General features: G+C 38.2%; 1 protein-coding gene across 2 annotated transcripts in view; it reads left to right on the top strand.

The window, feature by feature from the left end:
- The window catches only part of KLF12 (Kruppel like factor 12), a 402309-nt gene that overhangs the window by 255368 nt on the left and 122691 nt on the right, over positions 1-24250 (top strand). For both annotated transcript variants that reach the window (XM_040991291.1, XM_040991293.1), the window contains one exon: positions 256-802. In XM_040991291.1, the coding sequence (XP_040847225.1) occupies positions 256-802 (547 nt within the window). The remainder of the gene's footprint in view (positions 1-255; positions 803-24250) is intronic.

The raw sequence follows: 24250 nt of genomic DNA on the forward strand, positions 1-24250 counted from the left end.
GGATTTTAATAAATGTGTCTGTTTCTCCCCATAAAATAAAAAATTTCTCTGTGACAGTGTCCCTGTTATAGTCTTTCACACCTTCATTTTTAAATTACTGTGATTGGCACAGAGCAATTATTCAAGTATTTGGGGGGATGAATGAATGTCCTCTGGCAGTAAGTGTTGAATTATTAAACATTCTAGTAATAAATCATGCATCTATGAAAATGTGTGCTTATCAAAGATAAATTTTGTTCCATTTTCTCCCCACAGTCTCCAAACGTCCACAACTATCCCGATATGGAAGCTGTTCCCCTGTTGCTAAATAATGTGAAAGGGGAGCCCCCCGAGGACTCGTTGTCTATAGATCACTTCCAGACACAAACTGAGCCAGTGGACTTGTCCATAAACAAAGCCAGGACATCCCCAACCGCCGTGTCATCCTCCCCAGTTTCCATGACAGCGTCTGCCTCCTCACCTTCCTCAACTTCAACCTCTTCATCGTCGTCTAGTCGTCCAGCCTCATCCCCAACTGTGATTACATCAGTATCTTCAGCCTCATCTTCGTCCACAGTATTAACTCCAGGGCCCCTTGTTGCCTCTGCCTCTGGTGTGGGAGGCCAGCAGTTTTTGCACATTATCCATCCAGTACCGCCTTCGAGTCCTATGAATTTACAGTCCAACAAACTGAGTCACGTTCACCGCATCCCTGTGGTGGTCCAGTCGGTGCCTGTTGTCTATACAGCCGTTCGGTCCCCTGGAAATGTGAACAACACTATTGTCGTGCCGCTTTTGGAAGATGGGAGAAGCCATGGCAAAGGTAAGAGCCACAATTGAAGCCTTGATTTATTTCACCACTAGGGGAAACCTTTCTTTTTTTTTTTTTTTTATGCTGTGCACAGAATAGCCAAGACATCAGCTGATCAGCTGTTGAATAGAGCATGGTTTTATAAGGACTTACCCCTACACTTATGCTTTTACTTTAGTTAGTTAATATTTTTACTTGTGGAGTTATGTAATGGAAAATTCTCAGACGGTTAAGGATAAGGTTAACCTGTTGACCATTGAAGTACAAAAAGTCTTAATTCTTCATAGACATAGTGCCTTATGAGAAATGTCTAAGGTATATCAGGGTGGTTTTCTTTTTCTGCTCAGACTAAAACTTACTTGGGTGACAAGACATTTAAATGCCCTTAAGTCTGAAATTGCAACTGCTCAGAACTGATCACTCATTTTGGGGTAATTTGTAAATTAGTGTGCCATTAAGATAATTCTGAAGTTAGGCAATTGGCTATAAAAGAATTGTGTTGCTTGGGTTGTTTTCATCTCATATGTCTAAGTTATTCCAAATAACAGGATGACTCAATAAAATAGGCGTATTCCAAAATGTGGAATTATATTCCCTTTTATGGTTCCCAAGGAAGGAGAACTTTGCCATATGAATGTCATAAAACCTAGTTATTTAATTAAATTTAATAGTTGTGCAGCTGATCATGAAGTCATTTTCCAAGATCTTATTTTTGTTACAATTTTTATGAAAAGGGATATTAACAGCTTCAAGACTTGTAGTTTTTCTTCTCTATCCATGAGTCTGAAACATACTCCACTCCTCTACAGAAAAGGAAAATTCCATTTTCGTTGACATACTTCCTGTGAAACTAAATACATGTGTATGTATTTTTTCTTTGGAGCCTAGGAATAATGATGGATTTAAGGCTTAGAATGTATTGTTTTTTTCCCTTTGACACTGTATTACTGCTGAGGCTGATAATTAAAATATGATCGATGAATACATGAAGCATGCCTGCTTAGAAAATGCTAGTAAACATATGGGGGTTTTTTCCTTCTTATGTAAGGCAGAACACTAGAATAAATGTTGGGTTTTGAAGATAGAGAAGTTTTCGCAAACAAACTAGACTGTTGTGCATCTACAATTGGCAAGATTTTGTAGCTATGGTAGTGTGAGACACAGAAATAAGCTTCATCTTACCATATTATTATTCACTTTAAAATTCTCATCGTTCAAACCACAAGGAATTCCACCCCTGCAAACTTGAAATGAAGACATGCTGGTTACCTACTCTCACTGTCTTTTGTTCCTTTAGATGAAAGGTACCAAGTTCCATCTCCATCCAGTTATAAAAGGATTAGAGAGATTTCTCATGAGTTAGATTCAAGTGGAGCCCTCTTTGATATGGCTAATACAATTCCTGATCAATGTTAAACAAATCTGTTTTAAATAAAGTAAACCAAGACCAAGTCAGATATTTATTGGCCCCTTAAGATTTAGGTACAGAATTATCATTTTTTAACAATTAGGCATTAGCTAGCGGTACAACATGCAGGCTTGCCTGTTATCCTGTGATAGGTGTATATATGTCATAGAATCTGGTATGTGTCTGACATGTCTTAAGAAGAGTATTGCTTCCACCATGAGGGTGATTAATAAAGATTTTAATAATCCTCATAAACTTTTAAGTAGTTTTGGCTCCTGAGTAAAGGAACCTAAGAAAACATCTTTTTACTTGGTTTCATCATTTCATGACAAACTTTTATTTTAAGTGTAACATGTAAAGTATATCGCTAAAATTTAATTTTCTAGAAACTATGTCTAAGAATTTTAAAGCTCATGCCCTAACTTGTGCTCTATACGAGTATGTTTGTTAGTTTAATGCCCCACTATTTATTCAAGAGTTTTTTTAATGTAAAGAATTAATGTTTATTTAATCATAAACCTGCTGGAATGTGCTGTAGTTGTTAGGAACTTCAGACTGAGGATCAAAGATGTGTGGGTGTCCTGGTTCTCTCACAGCTGTCGATGTGGGTATTTAATTTCCCTGATAATCATTTTTTATCAGTGATATAGTGGGATAATAAGCCAATCCATCCTTGGAAGGCAGTGGAAAGATGAAGTGGATTCATAATACATAAACATTTAGCATTGTTTAGGTATCAATGGATGTTTATTGTTATCTATATTCATGATCTTCTCCCCATTCCCTCCGCTAGTGTCAGAAGAAATGCTGTTCCATTAATTTTCTTGTACAACTAGGATGTTAGAGAACTAAAAAAAAAAAAGTTGAGTTTAAAAAGCAGAAATTACCCAAAGAAGTTGTTATGGAAATACTTCTCAAAGCTGTTACTAGATAAGTAGTGAAAGTATGAGAGATTGCCTGGAAACATCTGATTTTTCTCTTTTTATTAGTTTATGTCAAGTTTTTATAATCACCGTATTGTACAAATATTGTTGAAGCATTTTATATGTTTTTTTGGTTGTTGTTTAACTGATTAATGAGATGATAGTAGAGGCATCGAGTGGGAGAGGACTGCCCTCCTCGCAGAGTGAAGGAAGAAAAGGGCATTTCAGTAATGCCTCTAGTTTTTGTTTTACCCATAACAAAGCTGAGCCCTGCACCAGCTATGAAATCCTGAGTGATAAAGGGAACCCTCATATCTCATTCAACTTAGGAGTTGTACATCCAGTATGCATGAGCCAAAGAGAATATGACAGGAAAGTCGGGTTTTCAGAATGCTGATAATGAATCTGTAGGTGGTATTCATGTAAGTTAGATGATTTTACCAGTGAATTTCCTTTGAAGTTGATATGATGCAGTTGGTCTCTGATAAAGCAAGGGGTTATCCTCTGGGTGACATCACTCAGCATGAATTTGCATGTGAGCTAACATCTCATGTGACTTGAGACATTTCACCACTCACATGTTTTTTGAGCCTCTGTCATTAGGTGTTTTATTAAGACAAATGTTGCAGCATTGAACATAATTGATAGTGTTTGTATTTCACAGTGCTTAAGTCTAGTTGAAGGTACCAATATTAAGCCAAAAATTAATAAAAGCAATTAAATAACAGATAACCACATGTAGAATTGGACTAAAACATGGAGTAGTCAGAGATTTACTGTTGTTGAAAAAGAAATGTGTTGGACACAAGTGCTTTCAAAGAGACTGAAACTTGACTAGGTGAAGTGCTTGTACTGTGCTTCTCAGAAGGACGATTGAGAGTTTAGAGCACTAGTGGAATGCTTAACTGACAATAAAATACATGAACAATATGAAAATTCCTTCTTAATGAAGCTAGAACCTCAGCTCATCTGAGTGTATGAGGAATATGGGCCTAAAGTAATGGCAAGTGTTTATTTAGTCCAGAGCACCCACAATTTTCAGTAGGGCCTTGGATGTAATGCAAGTGATGAAGAAGGATGGAAGGAGTTTGGGAAGGTGCTGCTGATAAGTGACGTGAAGCTGTAGAGCCATGATAGGAAGGATGTTAGAAAAGGCTTCTTGGGAAAGATCTTTCTTTGCATGATGCCTACAGAGCATGTAGCAGTGAGCCCCTCAAACTGGTGGCGCTCAGAAGTGTAGAATGTTCTCTGTAGGGAACAGTTTTGTTTGTTCCTGTCTTGAGACATTATGCTTATAAATAAAAACCTCATAAAAAAATTTCATTCCATCCTAGGGTAGTTTGTGTAGAATTTCTTTGGAAAATTTTCTGAGTTTTTACAAATATTTAGTCCCAGAATAATTGAAAGACAAGTTATGTTTGGCTCACTATTGCTCTGATGGAGGAGTGTGATTAGGATTCTCCTCCCTTCCATTTTGAGATGTTTTATTTATTATTTTCCAACTCCAGTTCTAGTTTTCAGGGCTGCAGTTCAATTAAGTATCTACTGTCATAGAACTTACATTCAGATTGTGTTAGCACCAGGAAGAAAAGCAAAGCATGTTCAAGAAATGGAAAGTTAATAAGTGAAAGGTATGCCTATAGGTGTATTCACAAAAGTGTCTCCAAGAAGTTAGTTATGCTAATAACATCTGTGGAAAAGTGTTCTAGAACAGTCTAGATACATGGGTTCAAAGACTGTTAGGCATTGATAAATACAACCTAATAGGAGGAAAGTTTAAGGACCGTTGGTCCAGAATAGGTATAAACTGTCAGGATGGCCCGCAAGGAAACCATGGAACAAATGGGCAGTAAAAATGGGAGAGTACTGGAGATGAGGGCAGAATGGGAAAGTGAAACCAGGTCAGGAAGCTTCAAAGACTATTTCACAAATTCTTTGGGTTTTGTTCTAAATGTGATGGGAAGGGATTGGAACGAGAATTTTGAGCATACACATGATATGATGTGTTTCACGTATTGTGAAGATCACCTTCTTGTATGCAGTCAAGAATGTGGGTCGCTGTAGAAAGTCCCAGCAGCAAGTTTACCGTGTGGATTGGATGGCAGGTATGAGACAAGGGGAGCAAGGATGACTTCCGGCTTTGGGACTCATCTGTTGGGTGGAAGGTTGATGTGAATGTGGAGGGTTGAGAATGGAATTTCTTTCTAAATGTGTTCATTTTGGAAAAACTTCAAAGTTGGACAGCTCACAGAAAATAAGTGGCAAGTTTGGAAAAATAAGCTCAGGACCCATTAGAATAAATGAGATGTTTGGTGCAATGAAACGCATAGGATCATAACTTCTTAGTCTTTCAGATAAAGTCAAGGATGGAATCTTTGAGAGAGCCAAAAAGAGAAGGGATGAGAAGCATGTAAAACTTAGGAGAGAAAAGTGACCCAGTGATCAGAATGGAGACCAGTGTATCTGTGAGGTCAGTGTGTGAATGATAAAGAGAGTATAAGTGAAGTGAATATTTCAAGGAGAGGATTTTCAGTCTGGTCAAGTGCTACTCAAAGGCTGAATAATGTAAAGATTGAGAATTGTGTGGTTTTGTGTGGTCATTGGTGGCTGTGATAGGCAGTGGAAATGAAGGACAAAAGACTGAAGAGAGTACCTCTTTGGATGGTATGTGAGTAAAGGAAAATGGAAGGTCTAATCACCTCCTAGGAATGGTTTGTAGTAAAGATTTGCAGAAAAAAAAAAATGCTGTGATAGCTGGAGTGTCTGGCTCTTAGTCCCTCCAAGGAGGAGCTATCAGAAGGAGAAAGTATAGCATATTTATGTGCTGTCAGGAACAGCCTGGTAATAAGATGAAAATGGATAATTCTAGAAAGGGAGGAGTAATGCATGCAGTGTCTTTAATAACACATTATTGCTTTTACTATACTGTGGAATCAATCTACATGGTAAAGTAATGAATTCAAATTCTAAATATTGACAAAGTTGTTATGGAAAAAGATCTCACAAGATGCACAGGAAAAGTATGATTTATATTGAAAATAAAAAGCAGAAAAAGTTCATTCCAATTTACATTCAGTTAATAATGCAAATATTGTACAACATCAGATATTTCTCATTCATTATCTAGGAGAATGTACAGAATAATTCAGAAACATACCTTGTAAAGTGAGACATTCAACAGTCATTGACGTTGCCATAACCAGTTTCAAAAGATCCAACTAAAAGGCTCTCTCCATGTAGCTGGAGGAAGAGGTTGCTGTGACAGCAGGAATGACTCCATGTTGTGTGGATCATTGGTTCTGGAACAGTTGGAACTTGAAAAGATCTGGTACAGCCAGGGGGTGTTTCACTGTTCCCCAATGTACTTGCCTCACTACTTTTTCTTTTCCTTTTTTATGTTACCTTTTTTTTTCAGATTTTGCCAGATTAGCTTCAAGAGTAGTCAGTATATACATCACTAATATATTATTTTTTTCTTGAGTGTAGCGATGTTAATATCAGAGTGAGGGATTCACAACACGCGGAATGTAGGGAAGGAAGAATGTACTGTTATTTACATGGTATCATGCAGTACAGCAATAGTTATTAAACAACAAATTGTATGACATCCACATATTTCTCATACTCCCAAGATTAGCTCCCAGCAACAAGAGAAAAATGATTTTGTTCTGCGTTTAGCTGATTTCACAGTGATTTCCACTTTTGTTTGTTTTGGTAGTGTTAAAATTTCATTTCAATTTTTCTAGATATCGATATATATAATCAATATTTCTCAGACATATATATATGAACAGTTAGCTAGAAAGCCATCACATTTTCTTTACCGATTATTAATTGGTTGTCATCTAGGTAGAGCATCCTTTTGTTCTTTTACTAGCCTTTACAGATGGTCTTTTACTTCCCCCATCCCCCATTACTGTCACCTTTAGCCACCCAAAAGCAATCTGATGCCCATTCAATTAGTCATTAGGTAGAATTGGGTACAGGGAGAAAGCCAAGCTCTAATTTTCTACCCAGTCATGTTTTCTCTCACACAAACCTGGTAGCCAAGTCAACCAAAATTGTGTAAGACATATTTACTGCCTTAAGACTGTTTATTAGAATGATAGTGTCATGTTGGAGAAATCCCTTATTATAGGTCACCATCACATTACTATTATTACTGATTTAAAACGGGAAGAGGGGTAACCTGAAGGACCTCTTCCCTGGATTGTGTGACAGATTTGTGCTGATGTTGCCACAAGGAAGCCAACTGAGTTGGGTGTGCACTTTCTTTAGTCACCGCCTTTGGAGCCAGGTGTCTTCCTTAATGTGTATAGGTGAACACAGAGCGAAGCATCCTCCAGAACCACACTTCATTTTCCTAGCGCTCACTCATCAGCTTCAAAGGCATGTGTCCAAGGTGACGTCTGAAATTCTCACACCCCATTTTCTTCCTGTTGACTGCTCAGAAAAGCAACAGCCTACAGGAAGTAGCCACAAGAATATTTTTAGACTGATGCCATTTATATTTTTGAAAGGAAATATGGTCTTGACAGTGATTGCTGTAAAGCTTGCTGAAAATTATGACCCTAGACCCTATCTGAGTGTGATGGGATCTGAAACGGCCTATTTCAGGTCTCTAACTAAATTCCCTTCTGCTGTTAGTTTGCCTACTCATTGATGGTGATGTCTTCTGAGTCCTGGCACAGACTCACTCCTTCTGTCTACCTCATGCAGGATTCACTCCTCTTTTAGCTTACCATTTAGTGGAATCCTGGTGTCAACTGTCCTTATTTCCAGAATAGTCCTGGGCAGCTAACCTCTGTTTCAATGTATGGTTGTCTTTCCTTCTTGAATGATCCCACTGCCACATCCTCCTCTTAAGGACTCCTAACCATAGATTAATACTTTCTTTCTCACTTTGGTTTTTACAGATAAACCATCTGCTTGTGTGTATGTGTGTTTTAATTGTGCTTCTGAGGAAATGGGCCTGGAATGTTGCTCCTATTTTTGGTTATTACACTTAAATGTAGACTTTGATGAGACTTGAGTGTTTCATTATCATTGTTACAAAGCAAAGGCAGAAGCTTGTTAAATAGAGAAAAGCAGTCAGCTGTATTTATTTTAAAAAATTGAATTTTATTGAATACATCTTAATCCTTTATTGCAGACAGCTCCTATTTGTTTTTACCTGATTTTCAACATGTAGTTGAAACTTGCAGTTTTTTATTTTGTTTTGTTTTGTTTTGTTTTGTTTCTGGATATGTGTAAGAAATTGAATGAATTCCAATAAACACTTTGGCTGCTTCAGCTCTTTATCTGAAATTATTATCTGTTAACCTACTACTTTGTCTGGCATAGGTATACTGGTTCTGTCAGTTCTAGGACGCTCAGAGCGGAGAGGGAAGCTTTCTGTGTTATTCTAAGTCAAAAGACAGGAGAAAATGCCAGATAAGCTTTTCATCCACAGTGATAGGTGACTCTGATGGGCTCTCTTCACCACCCCAAGTAAAATAATACTGAATAGAAAAAAGAGCCAACAGAGCAAAAGGATGAAGTGAGGCTAAGTGGAGCTTTCCGTTGGAAGATGTAGAAACTAACTTACTTAAAGGCAGGTGTCACTTAAGGATGTGAAGATACAAAGGAGACAAAGCCATTTGTATGGAAAGGAGTTTAAGCTGGAAGTTAGCAAAATGGGTTTGATGTTCTGCAATGACTAATAGCTCCTGAGTAAAATAGCCAAGCATACTATTTTATTGGTTAGAATAGTTTTCTCCTAGCATAAACATACCCAATTTACATCTCAATAAATGTATACTTAATTGTTTTATTTGACTAATACTTTGATGTTGTCTTTATTCATCTTAACCATACCTGAAAGGTTTTCTCTGATAAAATTTAGTACCATTGAACACTACATGTTGGATTTCTGTGAGAAGTCTTGGTTTATGGGTTTGTTTTTTAATTTTCCTTCAGAAAACTCTTAAATATAATACTTCTAATTTCACATTATCCAATATGATATGCAGCAAGAGAATGCTTATTTAAGTATCAGAAGTATTTATGAAATTATGTTGCAGATAATTGAACATCTGTCTTTATTTCAACAAGCATACTTGCAAAAATATTTAGCAGATACATTTCTAATTGCTTGTAAGACCTACGGGAAAGAGAGAGAATGCAAAAGGGTAACTTGATATTAGAATCATTACCAGCACGGTTTTAAATTGGCTTTTTAATAATTTGCAACTCTGTGATTTCTGCTCTCTTAATAATTCCTTTTCTGTTTCAAATTATCCTACTATTTCATCAGCCCTTTCACAATATTTCCACTGTAAATTGTGAGTTAGTTAACTGGCACTCTGTTTTCTTTAGGAATAACCTGATATTTGCCTTTGTGTACAGTAAATTAAAAAGGAGCTAGCAAGTTCCACGGGAATAAGTACTTACTCTGCCTAGCTGAAACCATGTTTGCGTGAGGGGAAATGCTGTTGCTAAATTGTGTGTGCTTTTCATGGCCAAGTGGCTTTCCCATCTTTTTTATCTGTATAATAATCAGTTCATTGATTGGGCATTTGGTCTATAGACCATGTAAATGGTTAGCAGTGTCCTCATTGCAAGCAATGGCAGTGTTGGGAACTTCTTCAAAATCAGCTGTCTGTAACAGTGCACCGGAGCCCTGGGCGCTGTGAGTTGCTTGCTGTGGGTTAACCTGACGTCATTTGATACCTCCCAGTCCCCGGTTTTAAGGAAAGGCAACAGGACAGACAGTCAAATGGGATAGATTGAGAAACACCTGGAGGACATTGCCCAAAAAGTATTCCATGGAAATTTTATTCATTGACCCACCAGTTTACATACTTAAAGGTGTGTTTCTGTTTGTGTTTACTGGGTCATGCTTCTCACTGTGACTCTTGTCTAGAAGTCTGTCCTCCTTTTGTTTTTAAGACTTACTTACTTCTTTCCTTCTTTTAATTTTTAAGTACAGATGAAAATATTTAAATTAGGAGCCAGACTGGAATGACTTTAACAGCATCTTGCTGTTTATTGCTTTATGTTGTGGTGTCTTCTACTTCATGTAACACAAGGTTCCTCTTACCTACAGGATTTAGGAATGCAGACCAATGCTGGCCGTGGTATTCGCATCTCACATAAGACATCACACCTACACATGGCTACATATGCTCACTTTTTCACTCCTCTCTTTACTCAGACGATATTTATGAAGGATTTATTCATGTCAAGCATAATGTTAGGAAAATAGTAGCTAATGGAACTTTGATGTTCTGGTTCTTTTTAAGAATAGGCAGAGAGAGAAAGAGAACTTGAGATCCATCTGCCATCTGCTTGTTCCCTCTCAATGTGCTTGCACCAGCTAGGACTGGACCAGGCACCCAGAACTCCAGTTGAATCTCCTGCATGAGTCTGCAGGGCCCAAGCACCTGGGCCATCAACCCTTGCCTTCCCAGGCACATTACCAGGGAAGTGGACTGGAAGCAGAACAATGGAGGCTCATACTGCCTCTCTGCTATGGGATGAGGTGTCCCACATGGTGTCATAAGCAATGCTACCACATTCGCCCCCAGCTTTCTGTAGCTCCCCGCATAGGAGTCCACCTTGGTTCCACCTTCTTTTCTCTCACCACATTCTCCCCATTTTCCTTACCTTTCCTTCTCTTATTCCTTCAGATGTCATTTTCCATTTTCTTCCACCCCTTACCATTTTTTATTATCTTCTGGAGTCTTGATTCTTCTCTCTCTTCCGCAACTAACTGGATCACCTACCCCCTGAAATCCTGTGTTATGGAACTGAGTGCTACCTAGAAATGATGGTCTTTGTACTGCCATCTCATAGTAGAAATTTTGAACAATATAAACCAAAACACTCAGGCAACTATAATTTCAAGATCAGTTAGGGTTGTATGGAAATGCAGTGAACTTGTCCCTTTTATTTGAAACTCAAACCTGAATTGAAACTTCATTTATCTGCTGTGGTTTTGGAGCATTACTTTGTGACATACTTCTTTTCTTTGTTTCTGAGACTGTATTTCATTTTAGTAGCAAAGAAAATGCCTTGATTGTATCCGTTCATCCCATTCCTCCCCCTTCCCCACTCTTCTGTATGTTGACTATCTAGTAGAAATAAAATGTTACTTTCTCTTTTTATTTTTTAAACCACTGGCTAAGTGTAAGTATATGTGTACCAGCTGGTGTGGTGTTTGTAAGTTTTGCCAAGACTTCAACCCACTGAGCAAGGAAACCAGTGTCCCAGAATCTCATGTAGAAAAAATAAAATAGTAAAATGACGGATTAACAAGAATTTAGAGACAAAAATGAGAGGTTTTTAAAGACTTTTGGATTTATTTGTAAGAATTAAAGAATTACAGAGATGGGGAGACAGAGTGGGAGGGAAGAAAGGAGAGAGAAACAGAGAGAGAGAGTGCGTGCTTTAGCTGTTAGTTCACTTCCTAAATGGCCACAACAGCCCAGGGCTGGACCACGCTGAGAACAGGAAACGAATTCCATCTGTCTCCCATGTGTTTTCTAGTGTGTCATCTTCCTCTGCCTTCCCAGGTGCATTATCAGGGAGCTGGATCAAAAGTGGAACAGCCAGTTCTCCAACTGATGCTCAAATAGGATGCTGGTGTCAGAAGTGATAGGAGTTTTGGTAAAACTCGGTGAAGTGGGAATAGCCATTGGAAAATATGTCATTGAAACTGTCTCCTCAATATCGTAGAGCTTAGGAATTCAATAAAGTAGAATTAGAAAAATAACCCTATTTTATGCAGGTTTCTTGTTTTTCTAGGGAAAGACTGTAGGAGTGATTGACATACAATAATAAGCTCCTCTGTTGATAACTGTACTTGCTTACCTAATGTAGTTTTTATTATTCCAAAAACTTATTCCTAGGACAAAATAGATGAAATGATCTCCCCTAATTCTTCACTGAAAGTTAAATTCCATGAAAGAACCAGAACATCAAAGTTCCATTAGCTACTATTTTCCTAACATTATGCTTGACATGAATAAATCCTTCATAAATATCGTCTGAGTAAAGAGAGGAGTGAAAAAGTGAGCATATGTAGCCATGTGTAGGTGTGATGTCTTATGTGAGATGCGAATACCACGGCCAGCATTGGTCTGCATTCCTGAATCCTGTAGGTAAGAGGAACCTTGTGTTACATGAAGTAGAAGACACCACAACATAAAGCAATAAACAGCAAGATGCTGTTAATGTCATCACATTTTGGCTTCTGATTACCATCTACCAAATATTTTGAAGCCCTAAACATGGACATGACTTTCCACAAGGACACTCTAGCTTGGAACGTGTAGAAACAAAAGACATGTTTTTCATTCTCTGGCCAAATACCTTTTCCAGAAAGGTACACACAAAATTGTGAAGCAGTTGCATGTGTGTTTCTCTCTCTCTCTCTCTCTCTCTCTCTCTCTCTCTCTCTCACACACACACACACACACACACACACACCCTCACCCAGTGGTATACTCACTATGAAAAACACTGTTTGTGATGATTGGCCACCATCCGCAGTCATTGCTGCTGCCAGTCAGGAAGCCATCTGTAGCACCTGGTGTCCTTGGCTGTGAGTGACTTCTGCCATTTCCCAAGCTTAATGTACCTCATAGTAATTAATATAGAAGGGTGTTTGGTGGCATAGCATAGATGCTTGATGCAGTTTAACACTTGCTGGAACTGAACCCCTGCAGTGAGAAATGTTCTTAGAGCTTCTGTGTGGTCTTAATGGAAAGATATTGTCATGTAAAAATAGTCATGAGTTCTTATTTATTCTTTCATTCTCAAGCAAAATATTTTACCTGTAGATATAGGATAAGTAGTGGTTTTGATTGGACTGAGACAATAGAATCTGCTAGGTTTCTTACATTTACCCATGTCAATTTATCTCCCAGCCAGGAAGAAACAAATTATGCCTCCTAGCTTACTGCAGCTAACTGTATCAGCATCGTAGGGCCATAAAATCTGAAAACTGTGGAGTATGGATAATCCCACTATAAATTGTAATAAAAATTACCCCTCCTGACTCTATATTCTCTCCATTAAGTTCACAGACACAGTCTCTTTGTACATAAAGTTTTATGAAATAAATCGACCCGTTCTCCTGTCCTGACCACAGAACAAGTTGCTTTGATTTAAAAGCTGTTAACAGTACAGTCGATTTTTGGAGTTTGTAATGGATTTTAAAAGCATAAATTGCACACAGCAAACCTTAAAGAGAAGGAAAACATTATTTTCATTTGCACAGTGCAGTTAAATATCTCCTTGTGAGAAAGGATAAATGATGTACTTACCATGGTGTGCCCATTTGTTACATTCATAAAAGGATATGCAATCTTCAACTTCAGATCTGTAATCTTAAAGGTGTGTTGAGTAAACCTAATCACAAATCTTGGATAGTTATGTCTGACTTGTTTTAATTCTTCCACATTTCCGAAGAATTATCCATTTCTCCATTGTATTTTTGTCTCTTTTGTGCCATATCCCAGGGCTCTGGTCAGAAGTTGTGTTTTACATCAGCCCTCTATAAACACAGAGGCCATTCTTGCACAGGGAACTTTCAGGAGACCTAGCCTATAAATCTCTGGAGCATGACCTAGACTCTGGAAGACGCCAGACAGTGCAATGAAGGTAGACCAGCTGGTATTTAGGCTGGGCGCTAAAAAACTACAAGTTTTGTTACTCAAAAGAGGAGGGTTCCTGGTCAGGACCAGAGTGACGAATGGAGCATACAGAAAGCAAACTTGTGTAGATTTACTGAAATGCAGACTGGACTGTCCTCTCAGATACATATGTTGTATTTGACAAAAATTGTGTGTTACATGCATAGCTTGCATCCCAAATTACCTAACAGCAAGAGCCTTGAGATCCCTCACTTTTCGAACCTTTGACTCTTCACTGAGATATTCTCTGTGAATATGCTTCTTCCAGCTGGGCTTTGAAAATAGCAAATAAAAATGGCAAAGGAAAACAAGAGAAAGGACTATTTCTTAGTCTTTATTTATCTAACTCAGGTCACTTAAAATGTTTTGGCAATGGGTTTTTGTGTAATGCCAAGCCACAAAGGTTTTCAAGCACTGTTCATCCTGTAGATTTATTTACTAAAAGAAAATGGATCTGCTGATTTTGCATTACCAGTCTATATTTGCCCGTTAGCCTATGAGAGTCCCATATCCTGCTTCACTGCCCAGATCAGGAAATTTCCCTTGTCTTTAGGGATACCAAGGACAGAAAATGGAAGCCAAAGAGGATGTCAACATTTTTATTAAAGCAAGAACTTGAATAATTGCAACAAGGTCTTTCTTGATGGGAGCAAATGGGCTTACATAGCTCTTTAGCCCTCAGAGGTAATACTTTATTACAGCATAGTAACTACTATGGAAAATAATGACCAGTAATAATGAAAAAAGAGTAAATTATTGTCAGTCTATTTGAAGATAGTAGATAGAAAATTATGTTATAAATCTTAGATATATTCATTAAAATCATTTAAATAACAATAAGTGTGTTAAATGCCTATGTATTTTTTGTGCTTTGCATATGTTTTTTAAGCCCCATAATAGCCAGCATTTTTGTATCATTGCTCATCTTTCATAGATGAGAAAATTGACATTCATGTAAGTTTCCATACCACTTAAGGACACAGCATAAAAGTGGCAAAGCCTTGAATTAAACCAAATTTGAAAAGCCATTTGCTATAATTGGGATTGATTCCCAAAGTGTGCCTTAATTATTTGGAAAATTTGTCAATGTTCAATATCTCAGCTCCTTACTTCCTTCAACTAGGTAGCATGGTTTTTAAATCACTTATCTGTCAAGATTTAAGATTCATGATATCATAAAAATATATAGTGTGTGTCTATGAATTGCATGAAATAATTTTGTATTGCTATCTATTGCCTTGAGAGTACCACATTTTGTATTTGTCTTTCTCCAGCATCTTGCAACATGGAATGCAACAGCCTCAAGCTATAGGTTAGCATTTCTAGGTGTAGGGCAATTTTGTCAAAATGTGGTTCACTGAGTTCTAGAGATCGACATGTGTGTCATTTTTAGACACATCTGGTTCTTGCCCGAAGCTCTTTTGAACAAGGGGTTAGTTAGAAGGGGGCTGACAACACAGACATGCCTGCTCTGTCTTGCCGTGTTCTAATAGTAGTTGTTTTCTGTAGGGAAAGCCACAAAATAAAGATACAACCACCATTTATTATTACTGTTATAATTATGTTTATTTTCTTAGATTAATGAGTCTAATAAAATTCTGTGCACTACCCAATTGCTAATAATCATTATAGCATTACAGTTTTAGAATTATCCTAGCTTACTTAGTAGATGTTTAGAAATGCCTCCTTCAAAATTGAAAGATAAATTCCATTAATTATTTGGTTGTGGAAGGAGGCTTCCTAGTAAGATCTGACATTTCCCAGTTTTTTTCTCTGTTTTCACTTTAGTGTTTTGCACAGTGTTTTTTATACTTTTGTATAACTACTAACTTTATCAAAGAGTAATAAACCTTGTATGCTGTAGAAAATGGATCAGACATGTGATGGGAGAATACATTCTGCATTATCCGAGTCATAGTTTTAACGGAATGTCATCCATTTATCATCAAACAACTGAGTACTAAGTGATGATATACTCCTTGGTGGCATTATTGTGCCCATTGGTATAATCTTCAGTCATCGAGGTAGTATACCTCCAGTTATGTGTTTTATTACCTCATTATCCACCAAGCAGCTAGTGCAACTATTAACAAACTCATTTCTTTCCTTCCCTGGCCAATTGTAATCATTTTTAATGTTAATCATCATACAAAAATCCTTCATACTTAAAAGTAAACTGCCTTTTTTAACTATAGCTTATGCGAGCTTTTGGCTATATATTTTTGTGTGATCTGACATAAATGGAAAATAACGTATTCTGTTTACCAACTTCCAAAAGCCACTGAGAGATGAAGTCTTTCTTTGGCAGTGCTGTGATTGGCATATGTAGTTACAGGCATTATTGAGAATATAGTCATCTTCAGCAGCTCAGAGTAAGCCAACATAAACTCAGGACTCTTCTTGGTACGATTATTTACTTATCCCTTATCTTCATCCAAAAAGACCTGAAAATCATATCATCAGTATTGGTGCCAGTAATCCAACCAATTACGACTGAATATCATTTGGTTAGTTTGTTTTTAGAGCATAATGAAGGATAAAGATACAGTGTTCCTCTTAGCTTGGTTGAATTAAGTAGAGTCACATAAATTCTGACATGGCAGCTTTAATAGGAACAACAACTGCTTAGTGTTAAGGAGACCCAGCAACTTTAGTCAAGGAAATCAGGCTAGATGATGTTCAGAATGTATACTCTTAGGGCAGTATAAATTTCAGAAGTTACCTAAACATAAATGTCACTGACGTTTACCAATGAAAATTCAATTTTCCATTATTTAAAACGGTATCAGAGGTCTTTGTTTAACGGCTAGTACAGTATACTCAAGCACCATACAGCTTGACGCATGTTTGCTTGTATTCCATCACGGCTTTTAATCATCTTCAGAACCTTCCTTTTCTCACAAAACTATGGTGAGCTTTCCTAAAGAAGGTCATGTGACCTTTTTAGGAATTTGGGAAAACCAACAGGACCAGTAGATCTCCTGTGCTCTCTGCCAATGGAATATGTATTAAAGCATGTATTCTTTCACTCAGGGTTGCCTGGCTTCTCTGCATAAGCCACTGAATGATGAAGTCTTTGGCAGTGGAATTGCAACATTGAACTGTCTGTATGGACCAGCTGTCTGTAAGGACCTCTTTCCATTAAAGCCCTGTCTTAGGAAGGGATCTGTCCAAACCTGACAGCAGTGCCTTCCACCCATGGGGGTCATAACTCCCCTTGTAGAGGATCTGTGTCTCACTCATTTTCTCAGAATAAGGACAGTAAAAATAAGAAAATTGAAATCTTCTTCTCTGAGCCCTACAGATAAAAATGAGGGTGATGTTTACATTATTCCCCATATGAACTCATCACAGAATGATTTTATTATTCAGTGTTTTGAATCTGTTTTACCACACATGTGTTCCAATATTGGATTAATGTAAAAAAAAAAAAGTCTGGTTGGCTTGGGTCTGAAGCACTTTGAATGAGGTGAGCAAAGGGAGAGGTGATGCACTGTGGTGTTTCCACCTCAGGAAATCTGAGGACTTGGGGCTGTCTAAGGTTACCAGGCAGAAGGAAGACATACACTTACTAACAGCATACTGTAGAGACTTTTTGAAATCAGAGAAGCCTTTTGTACTCCACCGCATGCTCCCGAGAAACACAAGACAGTTGTAAATCTGTGTCCAGTTACTTTTTCAAACAAGAACAGTTTTAGCAATGAGTCTTTAGAAAAATGAACTGGGACCAACTTGGTGGCACAATGAGTTAAGCCGCCACAAGCTGCCATGCCCACATCCCATAGGAGTGCCAGTTGAAATCCTGAATCTTGGCTGCTCTACTTTGGATCCAGCTCCATGCTTATGTACCTCAGATGGCAGCAAAATATGGGCCAAGTTCTTAGGCCTCTGCCTCCCATGTGGGAGACCCAGAGGGAGTTCCAGGCACCTAACTTTAACCTGATTGTTCCCAGGCCTTCGCATCATTTGAATGAACCAGCAGATGGGAGATCCATTTTTCTCTCTATGTCTCCTTCTTTCTGTCATTTTGCCGTTCAGACAAAAACACTTAAAACATAAAGTGAACTCCTTGTAGCTATTATAATAATCTCAACAAACATTAATTCTAAACTATATTTTAAATGATAAAACCCTTCAGTGCAGTTTCTAAGCCTTGGGATAGAAATGAAAGACATGTAGGAGAATTTTAAATTATTTGGGGGAAAGAAAGAAAAATGTGCCAAATACAAATTAGCTGAAAAATTATGTAAGTTTTCACTCATGTGTCATCCTGTGCTTTGTTTAGATAAAAAGTATAATAACCTGAGACCTCATTGAATAACAGAAATCTAGTGTTTGGGATTGGGACTTACTACACACATGTGTTAATATTAGAATATAGGTCCAAATGCAGTTTTATCCCAGAGCCCATGAGACAGTGTCATATAATGCAATGTAATCAATAAAATATATATATATATATATATATATAAAGAATAAAATAAACAAAAAATGCAGTTTTAAACTTATGTGACTAGACAGTTTCATCTTTATATTGCAGGACCATCTGCCAACCAAAAACTACCTGTGGCCATTTTAACTGCAACTCTGCATTTATAACATCATCTTTATTAATAAAGATTCCATTTTAATGTGGACAAGAGAAGAAAATTGACATGTTCTCTCTCCTTAGGAAGTAGACAGAATTGTGGATAAAAATTAAAAATGTGCTTAACTGTAATTCTTAATGCAGAGTGCAAAAATACCCCTAAGATCAAGAATGTATGTGTTTACTTTTTAAAGTAGAGATTGCAGTAGTTAGACAATGAAAGGTTCATTAAAAAAGGTGACATTATACACAAAGAGTAAATTTTTTATTAGGCAATTTTTGTGTGAGAAAAAAATAGTGGTAATGCTGGATTATATGGTTATTTGGACATAAGACTAGTAATGATTTAGAATGTTAAATTGTAGAATGGCTGTGGACAGCTGCTGTACCTTATTTGTTAGATACTTGGAAAAATCCAAGGATTAAAAAGCATGGTTATTTTAAAGAAATGCCTGTATTTATCCAGTTACTAGAGATAAGGCTACATGGAGTGAATGAATTACTGGGACTTTGAGGACGTTCAGTGAAAGCAGCAGGAAAAGGAAGGGAAGGACTTCAGAGAAGTTATGCAGTGAAAGCAGAAACAATTTCTACCTTGTTTAATGAGGGGGACAAATGAAATTAATGAGAAAAGTGAAATGAAAATGAGTCATTTAAGCTGGATCCAGGAGAGAGAAAAGAACTTGAGTTTGAAATGATCTGTTTCTAGAAGCAGGTGGACTCCTCCTCAGCTGTGTGCTGTGAGGAAAAGAGTGGGATTGGGGAGGGGATCTCTGAGCCTGTGCCTGGTGCTCACACCCTCTGAGAGAACAGCCACGGAAGGGAGGCACTGATGTGGGCTTGTCGAAACCCACCGGTAGAGATGCAGAAGGAGAAGGGTACCTGTGGAACCCAGAGGGAAAATAGCACTTAGAGCTGTGCAGAAGAAGGGAGGAAGAGCAGGGGGATTCAACAGTGTTAACAAAATCAACCAATGCTTTCTATAAAATACAGATAGTATTTTTAATTCCAGTGACAGCTATTCCATTCTTACTGTTCTAACAGTAAAGCAGCCAGATTTGAAATAAATGAGGATAATAAATAAATGAGGAAAGCTAAATAAAACTTCAGTGCAACAGGCGGAAAGCCCCGTGGGCCTTACTTTGCCTATCCCCTGAACTCAGTACAGGAGAGAATGCTAAGAAACTGCAAATAAAAACGAAGAGTGATAACCTACTAACAGTCATGACAGTTATGGGGATATCTGACAGCTATGACTCAGAAGTACATCTTGCACGTGAGTTGTATAAGGGAACTATTACGGTGTTATATATATGATATATGTATCAAGGTAATGTATATGGTATATAGTATATATTACTATACGCATATATAATGGTAGGCAAACATCTTTATACATTAGTGAGTAAATAGAAAAAATTGGAGAAAAGATGGGAAAATGGCATGTAGCATCTATACAGTAACAACCTGATCGACTTTTTAAATCTGTATTTGGAATTTTGTGGACAGAAGCTGCTGTTCTGGCAAAGTAGAAAGTCTCATTAGCAGATGTTGGAGCATCAGTAAGTACATTGGGATCCAGAAGAGTGCTGGTACTAATTTTGAAGTTCCCCGTACTTGACTCAAGCTTTATTTACTTGCAAATATTTCTCCCCCCTTATACCTTGGTGTGCCAGAAAAGTAAGGCATGAACAGCTGCTACTCTGAAATCACGTAAGTTCAGAATTATCAGCTGCACATATTATGAAACATATGTAATCCTGAGGATTAACTGACTGCTCTGTGCATAGCCGGCATAAGATGACCAAAGAGATTAAAAGGTAGTGTGGGTTTTTGAGAATGGGAGGATAATGTGTGTGATGATTCCCACGTAGCTGTCTCCAACTTCATGCCCGTCTTCTACCCAGTACTCTCTACAGGGCTTCATTTCTTGCCTAAAGCAAAACTTGGACTTCCTAAGGCCCTCTGACCCATTCACACGCTCACTGATTGACTCAAGGTTCAAACTTGTGCCAAGCGTGGAAAACTTGCAGCCCGCCTCAGTGCTTTGGCACTTGTTTGCTCTTTTTGCAATGTACCCCAACTCCTGTGCTCAACCTAGACAAGAGCAAGCCCTTCTCAGCTCCTTCATACCCTTGTTCAATATCATCTGGAGGTTTCCTGGCGCCCATCTCTAAGGTTGTCCACATGATCTACCTGCTTTTCAACAGACCATGAGCTTCCTCATTGCCTTTTCTTCTGAGGCAGTTATCATATAGAATATTGTGTGTTTTATTGTTTTTCACTCATTTACTATCTGTCTCACTGATGTGAAAGCAGGAGTTTTAATCTGCTATGTTTGATCCCCTTTTGCTAGCTTCCAAAAGAATGTTTGGTCCCTCGTGGATTTCTGGTGAATATGTTTTGGCTAAAGTCACAGTTTTTATATTGTGGTAAATATGTGGTCTGCCTCTATAAAGCTTAAAACTACAAGGTGCATGTGAAAGGGAAGCTGCCTAATTTGAATAGTTCAAGAGGTGGTGAGGGGTTCAGAAAATGGTTCTGTGGAACTCATTTGAAAAAGTAGGAATAGAAGTACTGTCTGCATCATGTGGAGTGATGGTTGCTAAGTGTCAGATTGGGAAATACTTGTCATCTGCTACCATCTTTATTCTTCATACCCGACATGGCAGCAAGAAACTGAGCACTGGTGTTTGAAACCCATTGCCCACACTGAGAAGGTTGTAAGTAACAGAAAAAATCACATTCTTTGAAGCCAGAGTTATGTCTTTTAATCCTGCAGACACTCTGTGACAGCCCTCTCTGTCTTTCAAACAGCCGCGCAGAAGATGTTGCAAAAGGACTCTGCTATTTGATGATACGTGGGCTTTCCCCTGCTTTTCCCCCCTTACACAGTTCTCTTCAAGCATCCATTTTCCCATATCATCCCTTCCCCTAGTACCCCATTGCTCTTTTTTCTCCTAATTACCACAGTAGCTCTCCTCGTAGCCAAGCTTTCTCTAACTAGGATGTATGCCAGTCTTGGAACAGCCAACGATGAGTGTATTGACAGAAAGCAGGAGCCTCTCCAGGGTGAAGGAGGGAGAGAGGGAAGCCCAACCAGGGCCTGCCCAGCTGCCTCACTCCACTCCCATAAGCAAGGATCCCCTTCCTGCAGCCTTCAGGCATGCGAGGAGAGGATCAGCACCTCCTTCTGGAGTGCAGTCCTCTTAGGAAATGTTTGTCTGCCTTGATGCACATTCATTAAGGCAACTCCCTGAAAATGTCCTTACGGAACAGGAGAATGGACATTGAATCTTTTGACAGCACCTATGCTGGGGTGGAGGTGTGGATGAATGTGGGTGCCACTGTGTCAGAGTCAGGCTTCTTATTTGGGAAGAGGGAGACAGTAGAAGACTGTAAATGCCTCAGGTAGCTTGAAGAAGGCAAGGTATGAAGTAGTGCTTTGAATGACCATAAATTTGGAAACATCTACTTTATGGTCCTCTTTCAGCTCTAAGCCCAAGATAAGAAGGGATAGAAATGAAGTCAAAGTCCTTTAAGTGCATCATGAGTTTTTTGGATTGAAAGCCCTGTTGAGCTTTTTTTTTTCTAAGAGACAATACATTTCCACTTAGATGTATTCCGCTAAAGGCAAGGTTGTCTCTTGGGAAGAGAGAAGAGGAGATTTAGCCTAACTGTAACAAGCAGTAATTGATCCAGATTACTACAACTGATTATCTGAAAGGTGCTGTGGAAGTGGTATGATGCATGATTGTGTACTGGGGCATAACAAGTCTGATCAGAATTGAGTAGATTCAAACAGATAGTGAAGTACTGGGTTGGCCAGCATATGACCTGGTTATGAAGGCTCCTGCAAATCATATTGGAGTATCTACATCTGATTCCTCCCACACACCCAGCCCCTAGGTTCCTGACTCCAGCTTCATGCTCATGCAGTCCCTGGGAAGCAATGTTGCTGGGTAAAATAGTAGATTTAGGGTAAATTTTGCCAACAAGTTTCCAAGTTTCATTTGCTTACAGTAATCTGGTTGCTACCATGTGACTGATGAAGCTACTGTAGCTTCCTTACATGTCTGGCTTCTAGGATTAGTTGGATTAGCTGCCAGCTAAAGATTATCCCTCTTATGAGCTCCTCCATGCTTTTTCTCATGGTGACATGGTTCTAAAAAATAGCAAGAGAGAGGAAACCCATTGTAGAAATACTTTGCAAGCCTCTGCTTGCATTAGCATTTGCTAACATCTCATGAGACATGTCGGGTAGTATAGTCAAACCCAGAGTCATTCGGAGAACTATCCACAAAAAGATACAGAAAGACTTGATTTAGTGGAGGATCTTAAGGGGAGCTGTATACCATAAAAATATTTAACCATCAAGGTAATAGATTAAACTATTTCTGGTTCAAGGTAATAGATTGAACTGTTTGTATTCATGGTACATTTGAATGCACAGTGTTCTAGAAGCCTTCAAAACAGGGAATGACTTCCCTGGCACCACTAAGCTCAATTATCCAAAACTTATGATTTTTTTAATTTTTAATTTTATTTTATTTGTGTATGCAAGAGACAGATTTGAGAGTGAGAATGAGAGAGACAAGAAGAGAAGGAGAAAGAGAGAACCCATTTGGTGGTTTATTCTCCTTATTCCTACAATGGCTGGGGCTGGGCGAGGTTAAACTCTGGGAATGCAGTCCAGATTCATAGAGTACACATGGATGGCAGGAACTCAACTGCATGAACTGTTTACCTGCTGCCTCCCAGCATCTACACCAGCAGGAGACAGACTAGAAATAGAACCCAGACACTCCAATGGAGGACATGGCACTTTAACCAGCACAGACTAAATATCTGATCCCCTTTTTTATTGAAGAATGAAATGTCAAATATAAATTATTCTCAGATGTTTGTGGATCATCTGCTCTTCTACTTAATGGATGAATAGCTTGGGGAATTTCTGGGCCTGCAACTCTCTGTTGTCTCTGAATGGGAGCCCCAGAGATTGAGTCTTTTGTAAAAGGCTTGAGACTCTCAAAGACTAATGGAGGTTAACTAGAGTAGATGCCCTGATCCCCATTTACTAAAAATAGGATGGAATTATGCAAGTATGTACATAAGCTAATCATCTGACCTCATCAGCATTGCAGATTTTAGAAAGCCTTTCTAATTACTTTCTCAGCTTGGCTGAAGGTATGGATAAAAAGATTTTCCCAGCATGCTGGCAGCAGATGTATTCATAATATTTATTGAAAATATTGGAAAGAATTCCTCAATTATTATGCTCCTGAAAAAGCACATGAGAAAGGATATCATATTTAACATAATTTAAACTTTCATCAATAGATAAACATAACCATTTAAATAATCATACAGCAACTCTCACGAGTTACTTGGAATCTTGCATGCAGTTAGACTCTAAAGTACAGAGCCCGATTGCTTGTTGTTCAACTGCCTGTATCATCATTGAATTGTATTGCTGACCTATGGAAGCACCAGTTGTCTTGGGTGTAATGGTTCCTTCACAATATTATCTTTTCTTTGGCTATTTGATAATTTGCTATTTTGGCAAAAGGCATCTAGAGCATGAGGTTTCAACAGCTTTAAATTGTTGACATTCATAGGCGTATGTAACATCACACAATATGTGATTTGGAAGCCTAGCTATATCTGATATTCATTTTCTTGGCTGCTTTTGAGTAGTTATGAACGTCTGTTAAATGAATCATTCCAGCATAGGCTATCTCTAAAAGAAACTATGAATTCCTGGCTAGGCTGGCTATGTCAGCTTAGGTCTTCTGCTGCTTGCATACTCGTTATTTGTCCTTAACTTCTGTTCCATGATCAAGCTGCTTAACATCTACCCAA

This window comes from Ochotona curzoniae, unplaced genomic scaffold (genome assembly GCF_017591425.1).
Source record: "Ochotona curzoniae isolate NIBS_2020 unplaced genomic scaffold, NIBS_Ocur_1.0 contig_64, whole genome shotgun sequence".
NCBI classification, from domain to species: domain Eukaryota; kingdom Metazoa; phylum Chordata; class Mammalia; order Lagomorpha; family Ochotonidae; genus Ochotona; species Ochotona curzoniae.